The following is a 14,162-nucleotide window of genomic DNA, read 5'->3' as shown; positions in this document are numbered from 1 at the left end:
AATGAACCTGGTCAATACACCGGATAAGCAGTGCGAACTTCCAGGCAGGAAATATGTTTCCCGGACTGCCTTCCCAGAGATGTACATTTTTGTAATTTTGTGCTGCGTTTCGACTGTTCTGTTCAGGCCTACACACGCAATATTTTCGTTTTTACTATGTTTTAAAAAAAATAATGTTTCAATGTTAAATATAAATATTTATGAAAAACAATTAGGCTTAGTGTGCTTTATGTCAGAATTCGGCTTTTCATTTGTAATTTATTGTTGCCATTGCTATGATGTTTAGGTCGACCCTTTATTTTGACCGTTGTCACTGTGTTGAATAACAAAAGTATAATAAAACGAAAGTTTCCGTGTTTGACACCCACTTCTTAAGGTCATCTTGACTTTGACTGTTTTTTTTTGTTGTTATTATATCAATAATAAATTAGCTTTTGGTTGGTAAGGTAAAGTAAGTGTTTTAGCGCAGTGCTGCCACCGTGCGGTAACACCTGTTCACAGAACGCAAACACTTTTTATGACCTTATTTATATATCTTATTATTGATACGGTATACCCCATACCGCGGTATATTTTAAGGTCGGTATGGCGGTGTGAAAATATGGATACCGCCAAAGTATGATTACACTCCACCCCAATCCTCATCCCCGGGAGTGGTGGGTCCACGGGGTGGTGGCTCCATGTTGTTTTTTGGGCTGGGCCCGATCGGGCCCCATGGACCAAGGCCTGGCCACCAGACAAGGTGACAGACGCCAGGTGGGTGTGAGGATACTCACAAGTCCCCGGTTGAGTTCTCCCCAGGGAATGAGAGGTTCGCCTCTATACGACTGCAAGTTGACTGCTGTGTGTGTTTATGCACCGAATAGCAGTTTGGAGTATCCGGCCTTCTTGGGATCTCTGGGTGGTGTCCTGGATAGGGTTCTGCCTGGGGACTCTATACTTCTGCTGAGGGACTTCAATACTCATGTGGGCTATGATGAAGAAACCTGAAGGGGCATGATTGGGAGGAACGTCCCCCCCCCCGGATGCCTTGTGATTTAACTTCGGTGCGAGTCGTAGATTGGCCATAACAAACACCATGTTCGAATATAAGGTAGTTCATAAGTGTACTTGGAACGCCTTAGGCCAAAGATCATTGACAGACTTTGTGGTCGTATCATCAGATCTGCGGCCATATGTTTTGGACACTCGGGTGAAGAGAAGAGCAGAGCTGTCAACTGATCACCACCTGGTGCTGAGTTGGATCAGATGGCGGGGAAGGCTGCCGGACAGACCTGGCAAACCCAAACATGTAGTGAGGGTGAACTGGGAACGTCTGTTGGAGGCCCTTGTCCGTGAGGTCTTCAACTCCCACCTCCAGAAGAAGTTCCCATGTATCAAGAGGGAGACTAGGGACGTGGAGTCTGAGTGGGCCAATGTTCAAAGCCTCTATTGTAGATGCGGCAGGTAGGAGCTGTGGTCATAAGGTCATTAGTGCCTGTCGAGGTGGCAACCTAAGAACCCGCTGGTGGACGCCAGTGGTGAGGGAAGCCGTCAGTCTGAAGGAGGAGGCCTTTTGGACTTGGTTGGCCCTGGGGTCTCTTGAAGCAGCAGACAGGTACCGGGAGGCCAGAAGGGCTGCGGCTTCGATGGTTATGGAAGCAAAACCTCAGGTATGGGAGGAGTTCAGCGAGGCTATGGAGGAGGACTTTCGATTGGCCTCAAGAAAGTTCTGGCAAACCATCCGGTGACTCAGCAGGGCTTGACTCAGGCTGTGTTCAGGGCTTGACTCAGGCTGTGTTCAGCCAGGGGTGGGGAAGGGGACTGCTGACCCGGACTGGGAATGTTGTCTGGCGGTGGAAAGAACACTTTGAAGAACTCCTGAACCCGACTAACATGTCCTCAGTGGAGGAGGTAGAGTCTGAAGACTTGGGCAGAAACCCCACCCATATCCCTGACAGAGGTCTCTGAGGTAGTTTAGAAGCTCCTCGGTGGCAAGGCGCCAGATGTGGCTGAGATTCAACCTGAGATAGTGAAGGCTCTGAACATTGTTGGGCTATCTTGACTGACACACCTCTTTAGTGTCGCGTGGAGGTCGGGGACAGTACATGTGGAGTGGCAGACTGGGATGGTGGTTCCCATATTTAAAAAAGGGGACCAGAGGGTCTGCTCCAATTATTAGGGCATCACACTGCTCAGCCTCCTTGGGAAAGTCTACTCTAGGGTGCTGGAAAGGAGGCTCTGACCGATTGTCGAACCTCGGATCCAGGAGAAACAATGTGGATTCCGTCCTGGTCATGGAACAACGGACCAACTCTTCACCCTTGCGGGAGTGCCGAGGGAGGCATGGGAGTTTGACCAACCGGTCTACATTTGTTCTATGGACTTGGAAAAGGCTTATGACCGTGTACTCTGGGGCACTCTGTGGGAGATACTGCGGGAGTATGGGGTACCAGGGCAGTTGCTACAAGCCATCCAGTCATTGTATAACCAAAGTGAGAGCTGTGTCCGCATTCTTGGCACAAAGTCAAACACGTTTTCGGTGGGTGGCGTACTCCGCCAAGGTTGTCCCTTGTCTCTGATTCTGTTTGTGATATTCATGGACAGGATCTCAAGACGCAGCCAAGGTGAGGAGTGTGTCCGTTTTGGGAACCTCAGAATTGCATCTCTGTTCTTCGCAGATGATGTGGTTTTGTTGGCTTCATCATAATGCAACCTTCAGCGCACACTGGGGTAGTTTGCAGCTGAGTATGAAATGGCCGGGGTGAGAGTCAGCACCTCCAATTCTGAGGCCATGGTTCTCTACCGGAAAATGGTGGATTGCTCCCTCCGGGATGGGGATGAGTTGTTGCCTCAGGTGAAGGAGTTCAAGTATGTCAGGGTCTTGTTCACAAGTGAGGGTAGGATGGAACGGGAGATTGACAGGCAGATTGGTGTAGCATCAGCAGTAATGCGGACGTTGTACCGGACCGTTTTGGTGAAGAGGGAGCAGAGCCAGTAGGCAAAGCTCTCAATTTACCAGTGAATTTTCATTCCAACTCTCACCTATCTAAGGTCATAAGGTTTGGGTAGTGACTGAAAAGGTGAGATCTCAAATACAAGCGGCTGAAATTAGTTTCCTCCGTAGGGTGTCTGGGCTTAGCCTTAAAGATAGGGTAAAGAGTTCGGACATCTGTAGGGAGGTCGGAGTAGAGCCGCTGCTTCTTCGCGTCAAATGGAGCCAGTTGAGGTGGTTCGGGCATCTGATTAGGATGCCTTCCTTTGGAGGTTTCCGGGTGCCTCCAACCGGGAGGAGACCCTGGGGTAGACCCAGAACTCGCTGGAGGGACTACATATCCACTCTGGCCTGGGAACACCTTGGGATCGCCCCAGGAGGAGCTGGAGGGTGTTGCTGAGGAGAGGGACGTCTGCTTGCTGCCACCGCGACCCAATCCTGTGATGAGATTAGAAACACTTTGTCGGTGATTAGAACAAATTAATGCCTGAATGTATTTGGCCTTAGGAGAAAGTCAAAGAAGGTTGAATCACTTCATCTGTATACAACGTTTCTTGACAGATACATTTCATCACTCAACTAAGACACATCTTCAGTTGTCTTTATCTTTAGTTGAGTGATGAAATGTATCTGTCAATAAATGTTGTATACAGATGAAGTGATTTAACCTTCTTTGATGTTCTTACCTGGATTACTGATCATGTGTGAAGACATTAGGAGAGAGAGGTTCAAAGTTATTGCTCACCTTTAGCCCCTGTCAGTCAAGACTACAAGCAAAGCTAGGAATCTTCATGTAATTATAGACTCAGAACTAAATTTTGATAGCCACATAAAGACAGTAACACAGTTGGCTTCTTACCATCTTAAAAACATACCAAGAATGAAAGGATTAATGTCTGAAGAAGACATAGAGAAATTTATCCATGCCTTTATTTCCAGTAGATTATACGATTGTAATGATCTTTTTGCTGGTCTCCCTAAAAAGCTACTAACCAGCTACAACTCGTACAGAACGCTGCTGCTGGAGTTCTGACAAGGACCAAGAGGACTGAATATACATATAACTCCAGTTCACTGATCCCTTCATAGCTTCCATTGAATCACAGAATCATTTTTAAAATACTGCAGTGAGGTTAAGCATGTAACGAGCAAGACACATGTGAGGGAGGCTGCTAAAAACAACTTGTTTCTTTAAGCCTTCAAGTTCTGTTGGTAAGTTTTACTCCTATTTTTGACTTTTACATTGGGCTGCAAGACTAAATCCCCCGCAATGTCCCACAAAATGACAAGGAAATATAGAAAAGACAAAAGTGAAGGGACAATGCTAACCCCACAAGAAGCCACGAGTCCTGTAATGGCGTCTGATACTGAAGCTAACGTCGAGCTAGACAGACTTCGTGCTGTTCTACTGAAAGAACTACATCAATCAACTACACTGTTAAAAGAAGCACCTGAAAGTGCGCTTTCGCCCATCTCAGTGTCTTTGGACAAGATTCGAGCCACAACCGACTCTCATGGTCAAATATTAAATGAGGTCAAGCACACACCATCAGACCACAGCAACAGACTGGTGGCACTGGAAACAAAATGCGCTGCTCTCGAATTGGAGAACACCTAGCTTAAAGCTAAGACCGATGAACTTGAAAAATAGATCCCACTGATCAAACCTGAGAATTATTGGAATTCCTTAAAAAAATGGAAGGAGCCAACCTGGTGAAATTCATATAAGAGTTTCTCGTGGAAGCGTTTAGAAAAGACGTTTTTCCCACTCCGTCCATCCTTAATCATGCACACAGGCTTGGGCATCCACTGACCTCCGGAAACGGGGGGGCAAGACCTAAATTTGTGTGCTTTTTCACTGCTTCAAAGACAAGGAATGCATCACTCGCAGGAAAAGGGAACAGCTGTTCTGCCGAGGGCCCAAGATTTATATCTACCCAGCCTAGCAAAGAAGCGTGCGGTTTTCATCAAGTTGAAGGCAGACCTGTACAAGAAGAACGTCCGTTTCAGCCTGCTTTATCTCGCCTGCCTATGAGTCCACTTCCAAGGACAGACTCGTCTCTTTGACAGTCCCGCGGATGCGCAAGTCTTTTATGGTCAACATTAGGAGAACTGTAAAACGTGTAATAGGGCGAGATGATCTGGTCAAAACTGATTACAGCTAGATTGTACGTTCTTGATCCACTGTAGATGTGTTGCAACCCCCCTACTTATCAAAAATCAAGTTTAGACTATTACTCTACACGGAGAATGCCATTTCTTTTCTAGGACAGAGCATTGAACTTCGCAAAGGAAATGATGCGACCAACACACCTCATAATAGTGGCATGACGCGTACGATCACGTGCAAATTACGCGACGGTCATGCTGACCGCTCCTGGTCATTTTAGGTAGATCTTATCATAACTTTTTTATGCGATTGATCTAAAACTCATTTTAATGCAAATATATGCAAATTTAGGAGAATTCATGGGGTGACAGGTCTGTATCTTCTTTTTTTCGCAATTATTAAACTTTGAAAATCCAAAACGGTCAAAATGGTCGTTTTAGTGTTTTAAAAACCATGTGCTTGCTATTCGTGATTCCTGAAACGGCTTGATTTTATATTTTATCTTCCTTAATTGCTGTATTTGTCTTTTTTATTTTATTTTTATACTTTTGTCTATTGTTTCATCATTCTACTGTCTGTACTCTTAGGTGTCATGTCATTAGCAGTACAATCAAACGGAAAAGCCTTTTCAGTGATACTCCCATGGCAATAACAGTAAATCATCTGTCCTTTGTATAGAAATGCTAAAATGCTGGATGGAGATGGTACTGTTAACTCAACTAAAATGCCTTAAGTGGATACAAAGGGCCCTAACCAGCATATAGTTACAGATAATTTACACACTAAATGGCCTGGTTGTGTAAGTGTGAACATTTACTTAGTTGGGTCCCATTTGCTGTATTATTGCAATTGGGTAACATTTGTGGAGAATAAATTAAGTGGTGTTTACTTGCATGCATCAACACGTTTTGTGTGTGTCCTTTGTGATGCATTGAGCATTGTCTTGACACATGTGGGTTAAAGTGCAGGAGCAGTTGAGGGTGCTCGGTGTCTCTTGGCATCAGTGTAGGTTTTCTTTTGTGAGCTGGAGATGGTTGGGGCTTTTAGAGGCCTTATATAGCAACTGTTTCCTTGCAGCTAGACTCGAGTAAAAATAATAAAAATAGATAAATATAATTTTAAACATTCAGCAATAGTTCTAACAGCGACAAAAAAGAATAAGATGCGTTATTTTAAGGAGGGTTAAAAGAGGGAGTAACCAGTGGTGCAAAATTGTGATCCTGAGCTGTGACGATTTTAATAATGCAGCATTTCTGGAATCACAATTTTGAAGCACAATCGACTCTGTGCATAACTGTAGCCCACCGACTTCGGGTTTCTACTGCAGCGGTCATACCAGTTTCCTGTTTGTTGTCGTGTGCTGTTGACAATGGCATATCTTTCGCAATGCCTTCAAGATTTACCATGGATAAATGTCAACGACATGCACAGAATTGTCGACAAACTTTCACCTGCACCTACCAGCAAATGGGTGAAAGGTTTCAAGCTGTACATATCAAGTTACGTCCACAATTATGAGGATGAGTATCCTCATTGTCCTGGGTATGACGTTAAACTGCAACCGTCGGGTTATCGGCGACTAAACCAGCACCCCCACTTCCACCCTTGGGTTGTTGTGAGGAGGGTGTGTGGACACCCAGCAAGGCTAAAAACAAAACCTGTCAAAGGGCGGATGAGTTCCTCTGTGAACCAGCGGCCATCCATACCTGGAGAGGAGATAGGGACCACCAGGTACTCCCCCAACTGAAACACAATGATGACCCAACCTGTTGAGGCATCAGCTGTGCTCCTATGACCTCCATAGGTTACGGAACTGATGATGATGATGGTGATGATATAAACTATGTTTCATTCTGTCCTGTCTCCACACGATACAGAATGGTCCTCATTGAACATGCTTCAGTAACCATGATACTGAGTCTGCCTGGACTCTTAGCTCTCATCAGACCCATCATTTCCTTTTGGAGACAAAAAAAGAAAAGAAATTAAAATGATACTGTGAAAGTTTGAACTCCCGTGATACTGTCTTCTTCAGTTTGGAAGGACTTGACTTCCCCTGTTGATTCTCTCCTCTGACATTGCCCACTCTCTGTTGTGCCCACAGTTTCTCCAGAAGCGCTGGGGTTTTTGACAGCCGTTGGAGCCTTCATCATTGTCATGATCCTCCTGTTTTTGTACCTTAACAACAAGCTAGGGCTGGAGAACGCAGAGAGCCTTCAGTGCCTTGAAGACCTCAGGAAAAACAAGGAGACACAAGGTGAGCCTGTATTTGTGTACGTGTTTGCATTTGTGGTCTGCCTGTTTCAAGTTTGTTTTTTGTTTTCACAGAAAAGTGTTATTTTGTTGATAGTAGTGTGTTGTACACTGACAACGTTGACGGCCAGACAGAGGCGAGGCTTCTGAACAGTCAAGCCAGGCAACTGCTTGGAGCCCCATGCAGTAGGGGGCCGCCAAGGGCTGACAGAATTTACTCCAAAGCAGTGACGGCAACCCCCTCCGTCTTAAACAACCAATGGACGATTTGCAATGACATGACATCACAGTAGCAACCCTCCCTTGTGGGGCCCCTATGTCATTCGCGTTGCACGTGCACTGCCTGCGCTCTTCGAAAGCGAACGTTACTCCCAGCGTTCACGCTCGGTGAGCAGTATAAGAGAGAGTTTGTTCTCCCCCTAGTGGACACAGCCCTCAACAGCTTGAATGACAGATTTTCAAAACTGGAAGATGTTTATGGCCTTTATGGTTTTCTGTTCTCAAAAGAAAACACGTCAAACGCTATTCAGAGTTGCAAACTTGCAGACAACTGTAAGAACCTGGAGAAAACACTACATGATGTAGATTGTGAGGATTTGATTCTGGAGATCAGGGCTGCTGTCCATACCTTTCCTGAAAATGTATCTTCCTCCCCAAGAGAGACGCTTGGTTACATTTACAGGGAACAGCTTCTGGTCTCTATGGAAACCTCAGCATTGCCCTTCATCTGCTATTAACTCTTCCGGTCACTGTTGCCTCTGGAGAGAGAAGCTTCTCAGCTTTAAAACTCATAAAAACCTACCTCAGGTCAACCATGTCCCAGGAGAGACTTTCAGGACTGGCTCTTATTTCAGTAGAGCACAATGTGCGAAGGTCTTTGGATCTGGAAGACATAGTGGCAGCCTAGCCCTAGCCAAGGCCCGTAAGCAGCATTTTTAGTCTCTTTACACTCAGCTCCTTAGAGGACAAAAATGTTCCTAAATGTCCCTATGAGGGTTAAAGGTGGTTGTTGAGCTTAGACTGTGGGTTTATATATTTTGGAGATATGTTTATATTGTTTTTATTTTAAGTTATTTACTGTGTTTTATTGTTCTATATATGTATACTGTGCCAACTTATTTCTTATTTTCTTTTGATGTGAGTGGCAGCATTTGCACTAGCCTGATAATTTATGTATTTATAGTATGACAATGTTCTGGTTTTTATTGTTCTTTATATTTTGAAAGTTACATTATGTGCACATTTGGAATAATAAAAAAAAGTTTATATTTTGTGTATTTTTTGTTGGTGTCAGATTATTTATAACATAATGGCGATGAACGCTGGTTGGGGGCCCCTCCTGAGAATTTTTGCCTAGGGCCCCAACAGACCCTAGCATCGCCACTGCAGCCAGAGGTTCATTAGTTGAGTTCAAAAACACATAATGGGTTGATTCAAAAACAACAGCACAACTTCTCCTGGTGTCTAAATGAGTATAGATGATGGTTGGAAGGCCAAGAAGAAGTACTGAAGCAGATTATTTCTGTGATCACTGACCAAAACTGCACAATGAGAACTAAAATGGCTGACTTTCTGGTCTGAATTGAAGTGCATGTAAATTAAATCAATAAATTCAATTTACCAGTAGGCACAAATCCATAAAACCAAAAGGCAGAACCTGTACAGAGTCAAATATTAAGCAGGTACTGCTATTGCCACATTTCAAATGCCAAGCTGGTCATGGTTAAACTGGAAATCCATGACCAGACCATTATTTTTTTGGGGGGGGGGGGATTTCTCTCCCTTTTCCCCCCAATTGTACTTGGCCAATTATCCCACTCTCCCGAGCCATCCTGGTTGCTGCTCCACCCCCTCTGCTGGTCCGGGGAGGGCTCCAGACTGCCACATGCCTCCTCCGATACATGTTGAGTCACCAGCCACTTCTTTTCACCTGAGAGTGAGGAGTTTCACCAGGGGGACGTAGCGTGTGAGAGGATCACGCTATTCCCCCCAGCCCCCTCCCCCCAACAGGCCACCCAACTACCAGAGGAGGCGCTAGTGCAGCGACCAGGGCACATATCCACATCCGGCTTCCCACCCGCAGACACAGCCAATTGTGTCTGTAGGGACGCCCGACCAAGCCGGTGGTATAACACGGGGATTCGAACAGGTGATCCCCGTGTTGGTAGGCAACGGAATAGACTGCTATGCTACCCAGACGCCCCCTGACCAGACTAACCTTGCGAAACGCACATATGTAAAACTACAAAGTGAAAAGGTTCAGCCCTGTTTCTTTACCGAACCCGATGCGTCCCCACTTCATCAGTTTCTGCCTTAAGTTAGCTGAAATAAACACAAATACACACAAATATACACACAAATACACCCTTTCGAAGCCAGAGTAAATTTTGCAAGCTCCGTTTCTTCACTTTGAAAAAAAGGTAGTCTGGAAACTGTCCATTAGGACCTGAGTGAGCCAGCAGCTGGCAGCTGGAACAGTCAGCAAAATGTAGAGGGGTTTAGATGATGAAACAATAAACAGAGCCAGTTATTAAAACCACAGCAAAATGAACAAAGAGATGTGAGTGCTGAGGCTGCTGTGGGATTAATCTTATTGAAAATATTCATGAATACGGTATTAACTGTGTACAGATAAAACAAATAGCGGCATCAACTGAAATGCTAGCGGTAGTGACGTTTAGTGATCGCACACCAGCTGGTGTGGCGGTGCTGTTTGGATAAAAGACCTGGCACTGCACGTTTGTTTGTTTGGTTGTGAAATCTTTTTTTGATGGATAAAACCCTGCTCAAGCGTAGCAACTTCTGCTGTATGACCCTTCATCTGAACACGAGCAACCGTCTGACTTCTGCCATATGACCCTTCATCTGAACATGAGCAACCATCTGACTTCTGCCATATGACCCTTCATCTGAACACGAGCAACCATCTGACTTCTGCTGTATGACCCTTCATCTAAACACAAGCAACCATCTGACTTCTGCTGTATGACCCTTCATCTAAACATGAGCAACCATCTGACTTCTGCTGTATGACCCTTCATCTAAACATGAGCAACCATCTGACTTCTGCTGTATGACCCTTCATCTGAACACGAGCAACCATCTGACTTCTGCCATATGACCCTTCATCTAAACATGAGCAACCATCTGACTTCTGCTGTATGACCCTTCATCTGAACACGAGCAACCATCTGACTTCTGCTGTATGACCCTTCATCTAAACACAAGCAACCATCTGACTTCTGCCATATGACCCTTCATCTGAACATGAGCAACCGTCTGACTTCTGCTGTATGACCCTTCATCTGAACACGAGCAACCATCTGACTTCTGCCATATGACCCTTCATCTAAACATGAGCAACCATCTGACTTCTGCTGTATGACCCTTCATCTGAACACAAGCAACCATCTGACTTCTGCCGTATGACCCTTCATCTGAACACGAGCAACCGTCTGACTTCTGCCATATGACCCTTCATCTGAACATAAGCAACCGTCTGACTTCTGCTGTATGACCCTTCATCTGAACATGAGCAACCATCTGACTTCTGCCATATGACCCTTCATCTGAACACGAGCAACCATCTGACTTCTGCTGTATGACCCTTCATCTAAACACAAGCAACCATCTGACTTCTGCTGTATGACCCTTCATCTAAACATGAGCAACCATCTGACTTCTGCTGTATGACCCTTCATCTGAACACAAGCAACCGTCTGACTTCTGCCGTATGACCCTTCATCTGAACACAAGCAACCGTCTGACTTCTGCCATATGACCCTTCATCTGAACACAAGCAACCGTCTGACTTCTGCCATATGACCCTTCATCTAAACACAAGCAACCGTCTGACTTCTGCCATATGACCCTTCATCTAAACACAAGCAACCATCTGACTTCTGCCATATGACCCTTCATCTGAACACAAGCAACCGTCTGACTTCTGCTGTATGACCCTTCATCTAAACATGAGCAACCGTCTGACTTCTGCCATATGACCCTTCATCTGAACACAAGCAACCGTCTGACTTCTGCTGTATGACCCTTCATCTGAACACAAGCAACCGTCTGACTTCTGCCATATGACCCTTCATCTGAACACAAGCAACCGTCTGACTTCTGCCATATGACCCTTCATCTGAACACAAGCAACCGTCTGACTTCTGCTGTATGACCCTTCATCTAAACATGAGCAACCATCTGACTTCTGCTGTATGACCCTTCATCTGAACACGAGCAACCGTCTGACTTCTGCCGTATGACCCTTCATCTGAACACGAGCAACCGTCTGACTTCTGCTGTATGACCCTTCATCTAAACATCAGCAACCGTCTGACTTCTGCCATATGACCCTTCATCTGAACACGAGCAACCGTCTGACTTCTCAGCATCTAGCAGCCAAACAAACATCACAAGTATGTGATGGTGGTAGCAGGAACATCACACAAAGCATGTGATGATGTTGGACTTATCTTAAAATAATGGATGAAGGGGTGTCCGGGTAGCGTAGAGGTCTATTCCTTTGCCTACCAACACGGGGATTGCTGGTTCGAATCTCTGTGTTACTTCTGGCTTGCTTAGGCGTCCCTACAGACACAATTGGCCATGTCTGCGGGTGGGAAGCCGAATGAGGGTATTTGTCCTTGTCGCTGCACTAATGCCTCCTCTGGTTGGTCAGGGCGCCTGTTTTCGGGGGATTGGGGGACTGGGGGGAATAGCGTGATCCTCCCACACGCTGTGTCCCCCTGGTGAAACTCCTCACTGTCAGGTGAAAAGAAGCCGCTGGTGACTCCGCATGTATCGGAGGAGACGTGGTAGTCTGCAGCCCTCCCCGGATCGGCAGAGGGGGTGGAGCAGAGATCGGGACGGCTCGGAAGAGTGGGGTGATTGGCCAAGTATAAGTGGGGAGAAAAAGCCCAAGTCCTATTTGCACTACCACATAATCATTACTTAACAACCACGTGTTTACTCTGGGAAACAGTGCCTCTTCACGGTAATTTGGGAATTGGATTTAATGTGGCAGAGGTTTGGTAAAACACATTATATACTAACAATGACCAGTCTTGGCCAGTTGGTAAAGGGATTGGGTATAATAACAATGCAGCTTGATGAACTGCCTTCCTGGCCAGACTTCATCGAACTTCCCTGGCAAACGTCACTGAATAGTCCTGTCTTCTAATTTGCACTTGGAAAAAGCTAGTTATGATGTTTACTGAGCTTCCAAAATAACAAGGCTATCTCTTCCTCCCACCTAACAGAGAAGTCCTGCTCAGACGCTGACCAGCATGGTTCCTCATCAGACAGTGAGGATGAAGTCATTGGTCAGTATCAACAGGCTGTAAGCCGCTCCCAAGGCCTGCGGGGGGCTACAGCGGGGATGACCGATGTCCAGCACCAAAGGGGCTTCAGCTGGAAGAGCAGGCAGAAGTACAGCCTTTTGTCTGCTGAATATGATGGCTACAGCAGTGAAGCTTCCGCTGAACATGGTAGGTCTTATGTCTGAGTGAAATCTAGTCATGAAATATAGTTCCTCCCTGTCTTCAGCATACAGAGTACCTCTATATTAATTATGCTATTTCTGGTAGTTAGGAGCCAGATTAATGAGAGGGGTGAGGCTGCCATGTGACAAAGTTAATGTCGTGCATTCAAGCCCTTGACTGTGGAGGTGCATAGCCAAATAGGCCACAGGCATGTCCAAAGCCTGCTCTGTGCTTAACAGGTTGGAACAATCAAAAGTAAAGAAAAATGGATCGCTTTCCTGTCTGTAAAAAGTGTGACTTACACTTCACCACGTGTACTTAACCAGTTTTCACAGCAAGGTTGTGAATGCATCATTATATGCTACCTGCAGCTTCTTCAGTGTTGCTTTGCTATAGTCGCACCACAAGTGGGCAGTATAGAGTGGAGTACAGTAGGCCCTAAAAAGAGCAGTTTTAATGTCATATGTACACACGTGACATTTACGTGCCAGCATATTGGCTTGTGCATACACTTTGCAACACTGGCGCTGCACATCATCATCATCACATAGATCATTCCTAATGATGTGACCCAGGTATCTTACTTGGTTCACCACATTTACTGCTTGTTCTGCCAAGAAGAATGAAGGAACACACACTCGCTACACACACACATTACACACTGCCCTGATCCTTAAAGGAGCGAGACTTGCCCTTCATCACCTCTTATTTTGCTCGCATGTAGTCAATTCTTTATGTATCTGAAGATCGTTGTGTTGTAGTGTTGTTGTTCTATATTAATGTAACTGAGCGTACTTCCACCTGCTGCGGCATTTGATCTGAGATTGTACTGCACCACGAGGCGACAACCGCTCAGCTAAAGGGGGCTGACCCCCTGGCGATCGGCCGGTGGGTCTTTTGTAGGGTACATGAAGTACACTGAGAGCAATGGAACCGGAGTCAAACCGCATCTATGTGTGCAAACCTACATGGTTCATAAACATGGTTCTGATTCTGATCTGTCACATAGAAGTCCTTTGAAGACTGAAGAGAGGGAGGATTCTATGATATGATGACCTAGTCGATGACTCAAAACAGTTCCACAACAACATAGGGTGTTATCGCGCTCATGCAGTGTGCGAGTGAACATCACAAGTGGCCGGTTGATATTTAGGATCGTGTGAAGTTTTAGCAGCGGCGCTCATGATTCTGCAGCAGCAGCAAAATAAGGAAACACCACTCTTGCTCTCATTATTATCTCAGGCATAATGACCTCAAACCTCATTATTATCTCAAGCATAATGACCCCATACCTCATTATTATCTCAAGCATAATGACCCCATACCTCATTATTATCTCAAG

The 14,162-nt window shown here is 45.5% G+C and overlaps 1 protein-coding gene across 1 annotated transcript in view; it reads left to right on the top strand.

Annotated features, from left to right (window-relative positions):
- Positions 1-714: 714 nt before the first annotated feature.
- syt14a (synaptotagmin XIVa) overlaps positions 715-14,162 on the top strand; it is a 53,907-nt gene continuing 40,459 nt past the window's right edge. Inside the window, exons 1-3 of the mRNA XM_056295469.1 lie at positions 715-742; positions 7,189-7,341; positions 12,599-12,826. Of these exons, the coding sequence (XP_056151444.1) occupies positions 715-742; positions 7,189-7,341; positions 12,599-12,826 (409 nt within the window). The remainder of the gene's footprint in view (positions 743-7,188; positions 7,342-12,598; positions 12,827-14,162) is intronic.

The sequence above is a fragment of the Lampris incognitus genome, chromosome 16 (assembly GCF_029633865.1).
Source record: "Lampris incognitus isolate fLamInc1 chromosome 16, fLamInc1.hap2, whole genome shotgun sequence".
Classification (NCBI taxonomy): domain Eukaryota; kingdom Metazoa; phylum Chordata; class Actinopteri; order Lampriformes; family Lampridae; genus Lampris; species Lampris incognitus.
This window is presented reverse-complemented; position numbering and strand designations above follow the sequence as displayed.